General features: G+C 37.4%; 1 protein-coding gene across 10 annotated transcripts in view; it reads left to right on the top strand.

Annotated features, from left to right (window-relative positions):
* Positions 1–240: 240 nt before the first annotated feature.
* The window catches only part of HSF2 (heat shock transcription factor 2), a 40842-nt gene continuing 22936 nt past the window's right edge, over positions 241–18146 (top strand). For 7 of the 10 annotated variants that reach the window (XM_077901570.1, XM_077901562.1, XM_077901572.1 and 4 more), the window contains exons 1-5: positions 241–442; positions 13931–14039; positions 14181–14308; positions 15136–15260; positions 17419–17494. In XM_077901570.1, coding sequence (XP_077757696.1) covers positions 350–442; positions 13931–14039; positions 14181–14308; positions 15136–15260; positions 17419–17494 — 531 coding nt within the window. In that variant the 5' untranslated portion in view covers positions 241–349. Of the gene's footprint in view, positions 443–860; positions 1004–13930; positions 14040–14180; positions 14309–15135; positions 15261–17418; positions 17495–18146 lie in introns of those variants that run through there. The other 3 variants (XM_077901543.1, XM_077901554.1, XM_077901585.1) reach the window with 2 other exon arrangements.

Below are 18146 nucleotides of genomic sequence, written 5' to 3' on the forward strand. Positions count from 1 at the left end.
TCCCGCCCCCCCGCCGTCCGCAGCGTCCAATCGCTTTCCTTTTTCCTGCGGCCCGCGCCTCCGATTGGTCGAGAGCGGGGCCGGCGCGGGCCCAGCGCGCACGGGCCGAACGCCGGGGCTTGTCCGTCATGTGCGGCGGCCGGTCCGCCCCGCCCCGCTGCGCGCTCGGCGAGGCTGGGGGGGCGGGGCCCGAGAGCTGCTGCGCCTGCGCGGTGGGCGTTCTCCCGGAGCAGCAGCTGCCGCCGCCGCCGCCGCTGCCGCCGCCGCCGCTACCACCGCCGCCGCCTCCACCGCCGCCGCCGCCGCCGTGTTCGGGTGTAGAATTCGGAATCCCAGCGTCTCGTTAACAATGAAGCAGAGTTCAAACGTGCCGGCTTTCCTCAGCAAGCTGTGGACGCTTGTGGAGGAAGCCCACACGAACGAGTTCATCACCTGGAGCCAGGTACGGGCGAGGGCACGGCGGCCTCCGAACCCCCTGACTAACCGCCGCGGCTCCCCGGCTCCCGCGGGCTTGTCTGTCGCGGCCTGCGGCTCGAGGCCCGGCGAGGCCCGCGGGGCGGCGGGCGGCGCGGCCCCGGCGTTCAGGCTCGCGAGGGACCCCTTGTATTGTTCGCGCGGGGGAGCCGCGGGGGTCCCGGCCGGCGCCGCGGGCTCAGGCCGCGGTGGGGGAGGGGCGGCCCGCGCGGGCGCCGCGGCCCGGGCGGCCCCGTAACGGTCCAGCCCCCGGCGGCGTTCGGAACCGGCCCGGCGGGGCCAGGGGGGCGGCCGACGAGAGGCGGGCGCGGGAGCCACGTTCCTGCACACTCATCCTCCGCCCTCCCTCGCCGGGGGGGGGGGGCGGGGGGGGGGGCGTTCGTCTGAGGGATCTTCTCCCTCCGCGACCTGATTCTCCTCACTGGAAAACACACCCCGGTTTGCACCTGGAGCCCCCCCTCCCCCCCCAGGAGAGCAGTCGGGGGCGCAGGTACCAGCAAACGCAGCTGCTTCCACTGGTGCTCACTCAGTAGGTCTCGAAATTTTAGGTAGAAAACGGGACATGGTTCTTGTGTGTGTGTGTGTGGGGGGGGGGAATTCTGAGCCATTTGTAGAAACAGATTTTTTTTTTTTTGGTGATCATTTTTAATAAAAGTGCTCTGCTGGGTGTCCACTAACTCAGCGAGAAGCAAAATGAATCAGTTTCACCGAACAGTTGCTGGGAGAGTGGGATGCGATGCCTGCCCCGGCCGTGGGCTTGAGCCCGGCCCTCCGCCCCTGCGCAGCGATGGTGACCTTAGGCAGGCTCCCTATCTCGTCTGGCCTGAGTTGCGTCGTCCTCAAGATGAAGGGGGTTGCCCGGGTGACCCGGGACTCTTCCAGTTTCAAATACCAAGATTCTAAGCAGAATGATGATGACGTCAACAGTGCATTTGCTTTCGAATGCGCTCGGGCTGTTTTGGGGGGCGTTTTGTGAAGTGGAGTGGATTTTTTTTTTTTTTTTTTTTTTCTGGCTGCGATTGATCATCTGTTTGGGATATCACCTTGTTCAGAGGGCTGGGGAAGAGTAAGTGAAAACTGCCTTCCCCATGCCTGGCACCTGTTAAGTGCTGAGTACATGTTACCTCCTCTCTTTCTCCTTTCCTGTTACAGGAGCTCAGTTTTACTTACTTTTATCTTAAGAGGCAGGAGCACTGTATGGACGGAGTACATGAAGTTTTTGACTGCTGTAACACCGTATTCTTCCGCCTATCACTGTCATTTGTTCTTATTTTTTTTTTATATATATATATACCCTTTCTAGGACTTAATTTTCTTGAAGGTCAGTATCACCAGTTGGATGGTGTGTATTGAGCATTTGATGAATTCTATGCAGTTGTACAAAGAAAGGTGAAAATAAGGAAGACAGCCGCCAGCGTACACTTAAAAATAAACAGATGTCTCATGCTTTTCATCAGTCAGAAGGATTAAAAGTTGACAGGGATGGGTCAGCACAGACTGCTGTTACTCAGCCTTGTATTCGTATTAGAGATTGGTCTGAGAATCTCTCCCCAACCAAGCTGATTTTATACCTTTTGGCTTGGATGGCCATTTAAAAATAATTATTTATCCCATTGTTAAGTCTAAGCTTATGTTTTACTAATTTTCTAATAGATAATGGGACAACGGAAATATAAATTCAGTGAGGGCAAAGACTGTGTCTGTGCCAAGGACACAGTAGGTATTTAATAAATGTTTGATGAATCAATGAAATCCTTAGAATATATAATAAAAATGGTGGGAATGACATTATGCCTGAAGAGAATCTTAGCAGTAATCTACTTTAGTCTCATTATTATATAGATGAGGATTTGAGGCTTAGAGTAGATTTCTTATCCATAATTATAAAGCTAGCTATTAATGGAGAAGAGACTCTAACATAGATTTCTGACCTCCCAGATCAGAGATCAGTCTTCTATCAACAGCACTTCACTTAACATAGGTTGGCACAATATTTAGTGTTATATCAAAATGTTACCCTTTCTCAAGTCAGTGAACAGTTGTGGATTAATGTTGTGTAGGGCTTAGCTTGGTTGCTTAGGAAGTCTGTCTCTATTACTTTCCCACAGATTTTTCCAAGAACAGTGTTAACAATGAAGGGAAAGGTAAAACTCTTAAGTAAACAATGATGTTAAATGGAAAAAAACAAAATAAGTTACTCTCATCTTTTGGAAGATGCTATTTATGGTTGTTTCTGGTTTCCTTCAAACATGTTTTGCTGAATTTCTGTCGCGGTAATTTAGCATTTATACTATCTGAGTGAAAATCATATTAAGACCTTTTAGAAGCAGCAGATGTTTTGGAAACCAGGCAATCTTCTATGCAATTTTTTTTTTCTTTTGGAAAATAATTTACTCTTCTAGCTTGAGTGTAAGGTAAGGAGAAAAAAACCAACTGCAGTTTGAAAAGCCTGGCTTAATATTCCTGAAGACTTACTCTTATAACAGTTTTTCTTAAAACTTGTAGTATGACTAAAATGAAAAATAAAGTAATGCCCATTCTCATGATTAATTATCGAAATAGAATATTCCAAGCAAAATTATACTGAATATGTTATTGATTCAAATAACAGAAATGTCTTTAGATCCAGGGTGTCTTTAAAACATTTATATATATTTTATTTTTTTCTCATATTCTCCCTTTAAAAGTTTGTTTTTTCTAATTTTTTTGTTTGTTTTTACATTTCCCATAACTTCAAAATTTTATATAGCTATTTTGGCTCTGGTAGGCAGTCTATTGCCAGAATGAGGGACAAAGATAATATTGTTGGACAACCTAAAGCTTTTTTAAATGTAACTGAGTCCTAAACAGAAGGCACAGGTTTAACTTGGAAGCAACTGCAGAAACTTGATATTCAGGGACAAGAGGTTGTGGAAGTTGGTTGGAAGTTCTTGCCATTGATAGAGAGGAACAGCCTTTACTGTTACTGAAATTTGATAGTGTATGTTGAAGTGAAGTAGTTACAAGAGCAAGAAAGAACTGGAAGTAATTGTTTTGTTAGTGTCTCTGTTCTTCAGATGGTTTGAGAAGACCAAGAAAGGATTTCCATTAAAGACCTCATACTCTGGGTGCCTGGATGGCTCAGTTAAGTGTCCAATTATTGATCTCAGTTCAGGTCTTCATCTTAGGTTCATGAATTCAAGCCCCACATTGGGCTCCATGCTGAGTGTAGAACCTAGTTTAAAACAAAGGTGGGGGGGGGGCAGCCTGGGTGGCTCAGTGGTTTTAAGTACCTGCCTTTCGCCCGGGGCGTGATCCTGGGGACCCGGGATCAAGTCCCACATCGGGCTCTCTGCATGGAGCCTGCTTCTCTCCCTCTGCCTGTGTCTCTGCCTCTCTCTCTCTCTCTCATGAATAAATAAATTAAAATCTTTAAAAAAAAAAAAAAAAGACCTCTTAGCCATCTTTTCCGCCTTTTGTGCCCTGTGGCATTCTCTACTTCTCCATCCCTCTCAAATCAACAGAGACAAATCAGGAAATAGGAAGGAAATGGAGCAAAATGAGTATTGATCCAGGGTCTTCTAGCTATTTTGAATAATTTGAGCGTCCAGAATTTGATGTCTTGGTATTGTTTTGAACTTCGGAGTAACCATTGCACTATTACACTATCCTCAAGTGAAAACAAGAAAGCCGTAGGTGTGGCACAATAGGAGTAAAAATCTACCTTAGGTGAGCCTACAGAAAAGTGATGGAAGATTGATTGATGAATTTTATTTATTTATTTATTTATTTATTTATTCATTCATTCATTCATTCATTCATTCATTCATTCATGAGAGACAGAGAGAGAGAGAGAGGTAGATACTTAGGCAAAGGGAGAAGCAGGCTCGGAGCCCAACGCGGGACTTGATCCCAGGACTCCAGGATCATCCCCTGGGCTGAAAGGCAGGCACTTAACCGCTGAGCCACCTGGGCATCCTGATGAATATTTTTTGTTTGTATATGTAAGAGAGGATGAGCTAGAAACTCAGAAGGAACAGTTGGTGAACATTAAGTTATGGACTGGCTAAAATTACAAATTTCTATTCTGAAAAATGTTTTAAAGTAATGGGATTGAAGTATTAGATTATTAGTAAGAATATTTTGGATGTTTTTAACTGACTACCCAGTTGGAGCAGTAGCAACTTATTATTTGGAAGATTACCAACCTTTATGAATAAAGCCTAAAAAGAAGCTACCTGTCTCTCCCACCTCAGTCAGTGTGACTTTTGTGCCCCTTATGGAATGTGTTGGGAAAGTTTTGGATTGTATTGTTTGAGCTTCACAGGTTTAAATGGCAGTATGGTAGAATTTTTGCACTCAGAGGTTATCTACTAATTTTAGAGTAGAGACTGAAGGAATACCATAAGCAGAAACACAGTATGAGTGAATGAGGGTTGTATGAAATAAAGGGGGAGAGCACATGCAGATGCAAGCAAGGTGGCATTCATCGTTTCATTTGATATAATCCATGAGTTGAACTTCTAAAAAGATATTTTGGTCCACTCTAGCCAACAATTCACTTATTTGGTCACTCACAAGTATTTATCATGAATATGTTGTGACCAGGCAGTGTCCTAGGTACTAGGAATACATTTATTTAGTAGTGAACAAAGTGGCTTCATAGAGCTTATATTCTAGTGGAGGACGCTGATAATTAAAAAGTAAGCAAACACAGGTAATATAATTTCAGTTAGTGGTGTGTACCATGAAGGAAATAAAGCAGGGTAAAGAGAGATAATCAGGGTCCAATTAGGAGACAGATGTCACATAGTATAAAAGTACAAAAGAAGGAAATAACTGTTTTTAAATATTTTAAACAGGGGAAGCTTAGAGAATTACTGTATCAGGGGAAATGGAGTTAAAAACCCTAAAGAATATAGGATTGGCAGTTATAAAAACAATATGACCACATCTCCCTTCATGGGAAAGAAGGCACTGGTGGCATACTGGAATTTACTGGAAGTTCATCCTTCAGAACTTGTGGAGAAATACACCTTCTAAGGCAGTGATTGGCAAACCATGGCCCATGGCCAGTCATCTGTTTTGTAAAGTTCCATTGGGACATAACCATGCTCAATCTGTTTACATATTGTTTGTACCTGCTTTCTTGCTACAAGGGCAGTATTATGACCTTATGAGCTGCAAGCCCAAAATATTTATCTAACCCTTTAAGAAAAGGTTTATCAACCCTTGTTCTAGAGCACCCTTGACAGCTGTTCATGGGGACATGTCTTGCCAGATATACTATGATTTGAAGCCTCCAAAGGGAGAGAGAATGCTGGGGAAAGCTGTTGGCTTTGTGCTGCTGACCTTCTGTACTTCAAGAGCTAGATGCTTGGAGAACTGGCCTGCACTGTCGGAGTCTGGTGTTTTTAAAGAACCAGGAAATAGGAAGGAGACCTCCCTTCTTTTAGAGTATCTCTCTAGTGTCTTCTATTGACAAAGCTTCTCACCATGCCATCTAGAAAAAGATATTTAAGGGACCCAGCTCTATATTTGCAAAGCAGACAATGAAGAATGAACTTGGAACAATAAATCAGTAACTAGCACATAAAATGACCAGGATTTGTGGGTATTTTGGGTAGAGTGATGAGGAAAGCCACTCTGAGGAGATGATGTTTGAGCAGAGATTTGAACAATTTGAAAGGGGAATGGCAAACATACAGGCCTTGAACATGACATGTTCATGTGTTTGGAGAAGGCCCATGTGGTTAGAGTATCTTTGGAGAATGTGAGATTGAGGTCAGAGCAGGAAGGAGCAGATGGTGTAGGGCCTTAGGTCTGTTGTAAGGAGACTGGAAATCTAGGGAACTAGTTTGCATATTATCACAACTTTCCACTATGGTATTGAAAATAGTGTGGTTGAGCCTGGGGTATTTGCAGTGGAGATGGTGAGAAGTTGTGGGATTTGGTATCTACTTTAAAGGTAACGCAGTAGAACTTATTAATTGTCTGAAGTTGCAGAAAAGACGAAGAATAAGAACTCAGATTGGGCCTGAACAATAAGATAAATGATGAGACCATTTGGTCAGATGGGGGAATATTCAGAGAAATGCAGGTAGAGAGTGGCCATATTAACTTTGAGATTACAATGGACACTAGTGTTTCTTGAAAATTGTTTTTGTTTAGCTTACATTTCATTGACCACTTGGTCATATGATCATGCCTAATAATTTCAGAGGAGATGGGGAAGTTCAGTGCTAGGAAGAACAGGAATATTTTTGAACAGCCTGAATGACTTCTACACTCCAAGACATCCAAGTGGAAATGTTGAACAGGATTTTTGGATATAAGACACTGGCATTCAGGGTGGATTTTGTGGAGCATATGAGTGGTAAAGCCATGGGACTAGATGAAATCATACAGGGAAACAAATGGAGATAGAAGGAGATGAAAGACAAGTCATTCTGATTTTTAGAGGGTGTGAAAATAAGAAACAACTAGGAAAGGAGATTGAGAAGAAACAGTACACCAGGAAGAAAAAGGAACGAGATCAAAGAAGTTAATGAAAAAAATGGTTCAAAAAAAGATGATCAACTATGCCAAATGCTGTTATGAATATTATACACTTCTTGTGTATAAAAGCAATAATTTCTTTAAGGTATATATACATTCATTGGAGATTGGAATTGCTGAAAAATAGGGTATGAACCGAACTCTCAGAAGGTAGTTCAAATTGGTTTCAAAAGAGATTAAACGATTTTATATATTCCTGTTAGCCAAGTGTGAGATTTCCCATTAATCCACATCTTTAAAACTTGATATTATCATCCTTAATTTTTTTACCAGTAGAGGATGTAAAGTATGTCAATGAGTTGATATTTTCCTGATTACTAATGTGTTCAGTTACCTTTTCATATTTTTTGGCTTATGTGTTTCCTATTCTGTGAGGTATTTGGCCATTTTACTATTGTGTGGCTTGGTTTTTACTGTTTGTAGGAATTCCTTGTATATTCTGTATATCCATTTTTTTTTTTTTTTTTGCATCTATGTATTGCTTACATCTTCTCCCAGTTTGAGGCTTATCTTTTTCTTTTGATGAATACAAGTTTTTAATTTTAGTGTAATCATCTTTTTTGGTCATGCTTTTTATTTCTTCAGGATGAAATCCTTTTTCTTACCTCTTCCCCAGAGACAGAAAGCTACTTTTCCATTTCTTTTCTTTTTTTCTGGAGGTTTTAAAACTGCATTTTATGTGTAAGTCTTTAATTCACCTGGAATTGATTTTTGTGTGTGGCATGAGGACTTCAGTTTCATTGTTTACCATATAAATATTCAATTGGCCTAGCTCCTTCATTGAATGGTTCTTTCTTTCTGTGGTGCTGTGTACCTTCCTCTTTTTTAGAGCAAAATTTTAGGTAGATACTGTGATTTTGTTTCTTGGTTGTCTATTCCATTGCTTTGAACAATTTTTTTTCTGCCCTTATCCCATGTTTTCTTAACTATAGCTTTATACTGTCTTGCTTTTGGGAAGGCAGCTTATCCTTCAGGAGTATCTTGACTATTGTTGGCCTTTGCTCATCTGTATATATTTTAAAATCAAATTCCATTAAATTTAACGGTGTTTTGGGCAGCCCCGGTGGCTCAGCGGTTTAGTGCCGCCTTCAGCCCGGGGTGTGATCCTGGAGACCTGGGATCGAGTCCCACGTCAGGCTTCCTGCATGGAGCCTGCTTCTCCCTCTGCCTGTGTCTCTGCTTCTCTCTCTCTCTGTCTCTCTCTCTCTGTCTCTCATGAATACATAAATACAATCTTAAAAAAGAAAAAAACTTACTGGGATTTTAATTGGAATTACATTGAAACTATAAATCAGATTAGCAAAAATGGATGTCTTTATGATGTTAACTATTCCCATAAACAAGGCATGTTCTTAAATTCATTTTGTTTAATAAAGTTTTGTATTTTTTATAATTAGGTCTTGCATGTTTGTTAGGTTTTCTTCTTAGGTATCTTACGTTGTTGTAAGTGGTGTCTGTTAAAAAGTACATTTCTGGCTGTTGCTGATAGTTAGAAATACAGATAACAACACTTGTATGTTGATAATAAACTAGAAAGCTAATCATTTTAGTGATTTGGGGTCTCTAAGTATACATCCATGTATTTGTGAATGGTACTTTTGTTTTTCCTTTCAGAACTTTATACCTTCAATAATAATAATAATAATAATAATAATAATAATAATAATAATTCATCATCTTCATCTTCTTCTTTCCTTCTCCTTTCTTCTTCGTCTTCATCTTCTTCTTCTTCTTCGTTTTGCAGTGGCTAAGACCTCAGGGTGTCAAATAGAAGTAGTGATCATGGGGCGGGCCCCTTTTTCTTAGTTTTAAAGGGAATGTTTCTCATATTTTCCCCTCAAGTTACTGACTGTTAAAATTGAGAGTTTTTTATTTATCTTTTTGTTGTTAATGTCATACTTGGGGGGGGGGATGGGCATGCCAAGAGGGAAGATACAGGAAAAAAGTGGACTTTGGTGAGTAGGAAGATGGATTTGAAATAGTAGGTTGAGAACGTAGTGAAGTAAAGAACATTATCTAAAAATGTTAACAATTGAAAAGTTTTAAGTGAAATGGTTGGGGCAGAGATGTAGATGTGATCATATATAATAAATCATCATACTTAATAAAGTCAGTAGTTAGATACACTGGCGTGGATGAGATTGCCTAAGAAAAGAGAGTATAAGGTGTCATGATCAAGGATAGAAACCTAAAAACACAACTTCTTGATAGGTGAAGACAATTGAAAGGAAATATGAGATAGGAGGCCTAATAGTATATAGCTTCAGAGCCAAAAGAGTAGAGTATTTGAGGAGGGGATTGTCAGTAGTGCCAAATGAAATGCCACAGAGAGGTGTGGGAAGATCAGGATTGAAAAGAAGGCATTGAATTTGGCATTTGACATTTTAGGAAAAACAAAAAACGGTTGAGTCGAGAGAGGGAGACCAAAACCAATTTTTAGCAAGAATATTTTTTTTTTTTTGCAAGAATATTTTAGATAGTACTCATTTGGAGAAGGGGGCTTTGAAATATGTTTGTTAAATTTTGCAGTGAAGGAAAAGACAAATGGAGTGGGTAGATTGAAAAGTAAGAAGGAAAGTTTTTTTAAGATAGGAGAAAACATGCGTTTTTAATTTTAATAGTTATTACCTGATAACCAACTCTGATTACCATCAGACTTTTAAAATTTTGCCAATCTAATAAGTGAAAATCATTATTTGTTTTGCTGTACATTCAATTATAATGAAATTGGGCCTCTTCTAAATTTTACGTTGGGTTTTTCTTACTGATTTGTTAGAAATTTTTGATTAATGCAGTTAACTGTCATAAATATTTAAAATGTTTTTGTGTTAACAATTATTCAACTTCATTGAATTTTTAAAATAATTCTATCAGGTTTAGTTTCAGACACAAATAGAAATCCAAATGATAGTTTAAACAGAATTAGAGTTGTCTTTTCCTTTTAAGTCTGAAGATACCTTCTGGACTTTTCAGCCGTACTTAGTTTCTGTACCTCAGTGGTTGTTGAATTTGCAGTCAATTAGCTCCCAAGTTCCAAGCAGGGATATGGGAGATAGGGGTTTGACACTTTGAATCTTTCCCCTTTTAGAAGCTTTTCTGGAAGCTCTACCCAGTCAGTTCTATTTATATCGAAATTGCCAGGTGTGTATTTGGCTGCCTCTGTTGGGGGGCTGAGAAACATAGTTGCTGCATCAAACAGAACTGTGGTTCTGTTAGTAAGGAAGTAGTTTTTGCAAATGGATCTCTTTGTTTTTAAGGCTAAATGATGTTCCATTGTGTGTGTGTGTGTGTGTGTGTGGTATGTGTATCACAGTTTCTTTATCCATTCTTCTATTGAGGGACACTTAGGTTTGTTCTTGGCTATTGTGAATAATGCTGCAACGAACATTGGAGCACAAATTCTCTTGAGGTACTGATTTCATTTCCTTTGGGTGTATACCCAGGAAAGGGGTAGCTGGATCATGTGGTAGGTCTATATATTTTTGTGGAACCTTAATGCTGTTTTCCATATGGCTACACTGATTTGCATTACCGCAGAAAGTTCCCTTTTCCCTAAACCCTTGCCAACACTTGTTGTCTTTTATTTAATAATTGCCATCCTAACAGTTATGAAGTGTACCTCATTGTGGTTTTGACTTGCATTTCCCTGAGGATTAGTAATGTTGAGCACCTTTTCATACACCTTTCTGTATCTTTGGGAAAATGTCTATTTGAGTTTTTTTTTTTAATTTTTTTAAAATTTATTTATGATAGTCACAGAGAAAGAGAGAGAGAGAGAGAGAGAGAGGGGCAGAGACATAGGCAGAGGGAGAAGCAGGCTCCATGCACTGGGAGCCCAACGTGGGACTCGATCCCGGGTTTCCAGGATGGTGCACTGGGCCAAAGGCAGGCGCTAAGCCGCTGCGCCACCCAGGGATCCCTCTATTTGAGTTTTTAATCGGTTTATGTCTTTTTTTTTTTTTTCTCTGTTGAGTTGTATGTGTTCCTCACATATTTGGATTGTTAATCCCTTACCAGGTAATCAGATATATTGATTGCAAGTATTCTGTTAGGTTTTCTTTTTATTTTGTTGTTGTCTTTTCTGCACAAGCTTTTTAGCTGATGGAGATGGTATGTTAATTAGTTTGAATGTAGTAGTTCTTTCTGTGTGTGTGTAGATATATTAAATTATGTTGTATACAATAAAAATTGTAGTTTTAAAATAACAAAAATTAAAAAGTAAGTAGAGGAATTTGGAAATAAGGTAGGCAGCTAGCAGTTTCCACGAATAAAATATAAATTCTTGCCAGTATGACTTAGGTTTACAGCATACTTCCAGAAGCTTGCTTGTAAAGAATGATTGAGCAGTAAGTTAGCATTGAGCTTTTGTTTTTTTTTTTCTTTCTAGATGAAGAGTTCATGAACTCATTTTTTTCTCATTTTCCCCCTGATTTTAATGTTATTTGTACTTATTACGTATTAAATTCTCAAATAGATTTGTTACTGCTTCCATTCTCTCTAGTTCGTTTATTTATTTATATTTACTATCTCTTCTTTGGTACCAAACTCTTATAAACTGTAATTCTATTACCTTTATGGGATAGAGTTAACACTTCTCATTGTTTTTAGTATTTTCTTGCCTCTTGTTAAATTATTTCACAGGTGAACTCTAGTACCTAATATTTGATTGTGTTAGCGTCTCTTCTACTCTCCAAAATTTTAATTGATAATTTATTGAGAATGTATTGGTTAATTAGAACTGACAGCTGTACAGTACTGTATTTGTTCCTCTATAGTTTAATATATTCTTAAGATTTATCTTTAGATATGTGATATTTTTCTGTTATTGGAATCTTTTGTTCTATTTTAGTTTAAAATTGTTATGGTAAAATATACCTAACATACAACTAACCATTTTACCCGTTTTTAAGTATATGGTTCAGTGGCATTAATTACTTTTACGCTGCTATACAGTCATCACTCCAGAATGTTTTTCAGATTTCCGTAATGAAACTTCATACTAATTAGACAATAATTTCCAAGTCCTCCTTCCTCCTGGCCCCTAATAACCATACTACTTTTGTCTCGCTGAATTAGACTATTGTAGATATCTCATTTAAGTAGAATAGTACAATATTTGTCCTTTCGTGGCTAGTTTATTTCACTTAGCATAATGTCTTTAAAGTTCATCCATGTTGTAGCACCCATCAGAATTTCCTTCTTTTTTAAGGCTGAGTACTCATTCTGTGTATTTACCACATTTTGTTTATCCATTCATCTGTCAGTGAACTTTTGGGTTACTTCCACTTCTTGACTGTTGCATATAATGCTGCTATGAATGTGGGTATACAAATATCTTTGTGAGTACTTGCCCAGTTCTTCTGGGAATATACATAGAAGTAGAATTGCAGGATCGTATGTAAGTCTCTGTTTAGTTTTTTGGGGAACCACCATACTGTTTTCCATAGCAGCTGCACTATTTTACATTTCCACCCTCAATGTAAAGGGTTCTAATTTATTCACATCCTCCAACACTTATTTTCAGTTTATTTGGTGTTTTTAAAAATAATTGCCATTCTAATGGGTATGAAGTAGTGATTGTGGTATTTGGTTTTCATTTCCCTAATGATTAGTGATGTTAGGCATCTTTGCATGTATTTATTGGCCATTTGTATATGTTCTTTGGAAAAATATCTGCTCAAGTCCTTTGCCCATTTCTTATGGGGTTGTATATTTTTTTGTTGAGTTCTAGAAGTTCTTTGTTATGGATATTAATTCCTTATTAGATACACAATTTGCAAATATTTTTTTGGATTCTGTGGATGGCCTTTTCACTCTATTGATAGTGTTTGCACAAAAATTAAGTTTGAGGTAGCCTCATTGGTCTGTTTTTGCTTTTGTTGCTTGTGCTTTTGGTGTTAATCAAGAAATCATTGCCAAATCCAGTGTCATGAAGCTTTTCCCCCTTATGTTTTTTTTTTTTTAATGATTTTCAGAGTTTTAGCTCTTACATTTAAGTCTTTAATCCATTTTGAGTTAATTTTTGTATATAGTGTAAGGTAAACTTTGTTTTTTTGCACAAGAGTATCCAGGTTTCCTAGCATTGTTTGTTGAAAACTCTCCTTTTCCCATTGAATGGTCTTGGGACTCTTGTCAAAACTCTTTGGACTGGGGATCCCTGGGTGGCTCGGCAGTTTAGCGCCGCCTTCAGCCCAGGACGTGATCCTGGAATCCCGGGATCGAGTTCCACATCGGGCTCCTTGCATGGAGCCTGCTTCTCCCTTTGCCTGTGTCTCTCTCTCTTTCTGTGTGTCTCTCATGAATAAATAAATAAAATCTTTAAGAAAAAAAAAAAAACACAAAAACCTCTTTGGACCTTATATATAATAGTGTATTTGGCAGTTGTTCTGTTCCATTGGTTTGTCTCTCTGTGTTTATGCCAGTATCATACTGTTTTGATATTATATTATAGTAAGTTTCAAATTGTTTTTTTTTTTCTATGGAAGAACACTAGTGACTTTAAATATTATTAACCAGATATTTTACTGAATTGTTTTAGTTTTTCAGTTGATTGTGTAAAGATATGGCTGTTGCAAATAATGATAAAATATTTCTTCTTGAATTTTGTCTATTTTTGTCTAATTGCATTGGCTTTCCATGTTAAATAATTATGTTGCCCATTTACGGTATTTCTTTCTTGCTTCTGATTTAGTGGAAATTCTTCTAATATTTCACCAGAGTGTATGATGCAGTTTTTGGTTTAGACATGCTCCTAAACTTCTGAGGCTGACATCAAAGGCTTAATTACAGTTTGGCACTTAAAGATGGTTTGTTTCTTGTTGGTATTAATAGGAATAAAAGATGAATCCGAAAGTATCATAGAAGGACTGCTTGGTTTTGATTCATATACATCAACTAATTGACTTTTTCTCTTTTTCAGAATGGCCAGAGTTTTCTGGTTTTGGATGAACAAAGATTTGCAAAAGAAATTCTTCCTAAATATTTCAAGCACAATAACATGGCAAGCTTTGTGAGGCAGTTGAATATGTGTGAGTATAGGCAGTGATTATTTGGAATACTGTGGTCAGCCCCGATTAATCCATTTTTTCCCCCATTAGGTTGATAAAGGAAAGGGAAATTTTTTTACTTTTATCTATTTTAGTCATCTAAATTTTGAATCTTTTTTTCAGATGGTTTTCGTAAGGTTGTGCATATTGACTCTGGAATTGTAAAGCAGGAACGAGATGGGCCTGTTGAATTTCAGCATCCTTACTTCAAACAAGGCCAGGATGACTTGTTGGAGAACATTAAAAGGAAGGTGAGCTATTGTTAATATGATTTATTTAAGGCATTACCATGTAGCATACTTGGCCAACACAATATTTCACCTATTGAAATTAAGAATGTATAGAAATACACAGGTGTTTTTGTTGGGATAACTTAGACTAATAAAGCTTTAATTATTTCCCTCTATTTTATATTTTTTTCTGCAGTCAACTGTCCTAAAGGCTCAGTCTTCAAATACGTTAGACTCACTCACTAATATGGCTCACTCTTTCTAATTTAGCTTAAAATATGTAAACTTTTGTTAGAATGTCCACTCCCTGGAGGGCTTGTTCTGTAGTTCACTGCTGAATATCCAATGCCCAGAATAAGTCCCTTGCATATAGTAAGCATCTAATAACATATTTTTTAATGAATGGTATCTTTTACTGAAATAAAATATTTTTACTAAATCCACAAAAGAAGAGGGATAAAAGAGTAATGGACCATGAAAGAAAATGGCCTAGTGTGCAGCTGTTACTGCATAAATTTAATTAAACGTGGAATGTGATAATGAAGAGGCTTGGGGAAATTACAGTGAGTTTGGCTAAAGGGAATGAAAAAAAAAAGCCCCTAAGTTGTTCCTGCTTGTAGAAACTTCTCCACATTAAAAAAAAAAAAAAAAAAAAAGATTATTTCTTATCCTTGTCTTTGAGCTATTCTTTTTATAGAATCCTATCCTGGGCTTTTTGGAACTAAATCTAACTTCCTGAATCAGCTACAAACCCACTTATAATAGGGAAACTTTTTTTTTTTAATAGGGAAACTTTGAATTACAAATATGGTATATAGTATTTGATTTCCTACATTTGTTTTCAAAAGGTTTCATCTTCAAAACCAGAAGAAAATAAGATTCGTCAGGAAGATTTAACAAAAATTATAAGTAGTGCTCAGAAAGTTCAAATAAAACAAGAAACTATTGAGTCCAGACTTTCTGAATTAAAAAGGTAAAGTATTATTGCCAAATATAATCTTCATATAGGGATTGGTGTGTGTGTGTTGGGATTGGAGGTTAGTGCTTTAAGTACTTAGATCTCATTGTTGAAGCCAAGATAAAAGGTCTTTTTTCTGTAAGTACTAGTTCCCTTAGTTTGATTTTTAGCCCTTGACTTTACCTCAATATTATATTTTCTTGACCGTGGTCAAAAGATTTTATGACTATGGGCAATTAAAACAGTTTGATGCAGGAGTCTCGCTGATGAAACAATAGATATTTAAATTCATGTAGGAATTGCCCCTGAGTGGCTTGCTTAGTCCATTAAGTGTCTGCTTCCTGCTCAGGTCATGGTCTCAGGGTTCTGAGATTGAGTTCCACATCAGACTCCCTGCCCCAGGGGGAAATGTGCTTCTCCCTTTCCCTCTGCCTCTCTTCTGGCTTATGTATGTGTGCATGCTCTCTCTCAAATAAATAAATAAAATCTTTTAAAAAAATAAATCAGTGTAGGAAATATGATTCCACTTAGCATTCATATGATGTTCACACACATGAGGGAACACAAGCCATAAAAAGATACTACATATGTTACTCATCTCTTCTTTTATGGCAGTTTAATATGCTTTTTCTATGTGGCTTAAGATAAAATAGAACACAAAAAAATAGGGAAAAGGATGCAAGAGACTTGCTTTACTTGGTATTTATCATACATAGACATGGTAATGGTGTTATTCAAATCATTTATCTACAGAAACATACTTTTGCCTTATGGCAATTCTTGGCACCATTACTTGCCACACTAACAACTTGTATATAGAGTAGATGTATACTTCTCTCAATGTATACTTCTCTTCTTAGTAAGTAGTTGAGATTTTTTCTTTTCCTAATAGGGGCCAAGGTCTTGATTGATTTTATGTATTCTCTCTCTTCCATTTCAAATGTGGGATATTAGTGTAGCTGTCTTAACTCAGGTGTCTTCGTTAAAAGAATAACCTTGAATTTTGATTCCATTTTTTAATAAGGTTTAATTTTAAGCTGTCCCATTTTGTGTATTTCATTTAATCAGTTATGCTAGTTTATGGTATGTATCTTGTGTCTACTGAGGTGCCCTTTGACCCAATTCCTTGAATCTCCAGTTTAGCCCTTAAGAAATAGATCCCCAGATTGGACCTGTAAGTTTTAGAGGTAACTGTTCTTCTACTTAAATTTAGTAGGCAGATGATAATATCTTCAAATATCTGAGTCAAAAAGAGTACCCTATTCAGTAAGTATTAAAGAAAGTTTTATTTTCAAGATCTTCTGTATGTAAGATATAGAAGTCCCTTTTGTAATAGTTTAGCTTGAAGAGGATGGATATTATGGAAATTAACAAGAACAAAACTTAAAGCATTTAATAGGTGGATTATCCTTCATGCCTTCTAAGTATTGTTGCTGCTAATACTTAATAACTGCAATTTCAATAGTAGTTAATGAAGGAAAAGAAACTATTACTACTAGGCAAATTATTGGTTTGTCACATATTTAGACATGCTTTAAATTTTTTTTTTTTTAGTATTTTTCTATGTCTGTGTTTGAAACATCTTAAGATAGTTTTAGGACCTGATAAACTTTCAGATCAACTTTAACACTTACTACACATTACCTGTGTGAACTTAGGCAAGTCCTCTCAATTCTTGAGGCTCAGTGTCCTCCTCTATAAAATAGAGCTAATAATTCCTTTCTCAACTGATAGAGAAGTTTAGATAAGAAATACACTAAAATGCTTAGTATAATGCCTGGAACATAGGTAGTGCTGGATAAATGTCACTTCCTTTAATAATTCTTTTCTAAGCACAACTCCTGAATTCACTTGGTAGCCAAAGATTAGTTTATTTTTTAAACAAGAAGTAATGAACCACATTGTCAGAGAAGTAAATTGCCTACTACTATATTGGCTATAGGCATGTGTCTTTAATTTTTGTGTTTATATTGCCATGAATATAAAGTACTATAGTTAGGAAGGGATGATTCTGGAGTTGTGTCAAGATAGTTGCCATTTTATATAATTGAACCAAAGTTTTTTCATTTTCATGAAAATATATAGGAAAGTTCACTGGTATTCCTAATTAAAGATAATGAGGTCTGGGTTTCTCACTAAATTTTGTTTTGCTTTTTAATAAATGATAACATAGTGAGAATGAGTCCCTTTGGAAGGAGGTGTCAGAATTACGAGCAAAACATGCACAACAGCAACAAGTTATTCGAAAGGTAAGCTTTTTCATCCCATGACTGTAATCTGCCTTTGTTTAATTTGTGTACCATTTGTGACCCAAAAAAAGTCTCTATGGAATAGTCAGTGATTGATCTTAGTTTCTTATATATTGGGTTCGTATATAATAGTGAAACTATGAAATCAAACAAATTAGGTCAACTGTTATATTTTCTTTTTAATAAGGAACATTTCTCATTACCTAAATATGGTTATTCCATATTCTCAGCCTAAGTCTCATTAGCTTTAAGTAAGTGACTTTTAGCCTGATATAACAACTTTAAAGATACTTTATTTTTAGGAACATAATTAATATACTACACTTTTTTTTTTACTATGAATAACAGTCTTACTGTGTTCTTTTGTTTTTACTATTTTTTTTTACTTGAAATGGCATAGATATGGTCTTTGAAGACAAATGACTAAAATTTTCAAATCAGTTCACCAAATTATGAATTCAAAAAATTAGTTACCAATGTATGCCATTATTAGTATTTCCAGAAAAGCAGTAAAATAAATTCTAGATTTTAGTATCTGAGCTGAAAATTACTGGGGAAACTGAAAATCTCTCTGTTGCATTGTGTCCTTGTGATTTAGTCTTTTCATATCAGCTTTCATATGTTAATAAGACTTGAAACATAAAAGTAATTA

Source organism: Canis aureus, chromosome 1 (assembly GCF_053574225.1).
Source record: "Canis aureus isolate CA01 chromosome 1, VMU_Caureus_v.1.0, whole genome shotgun sequence".
NCBI classification, from domain to species: Eukaryota; Metazoa; Chordata; class Mammalia; order Carnivora; family Canidae; genus Canis; species Canis aureus.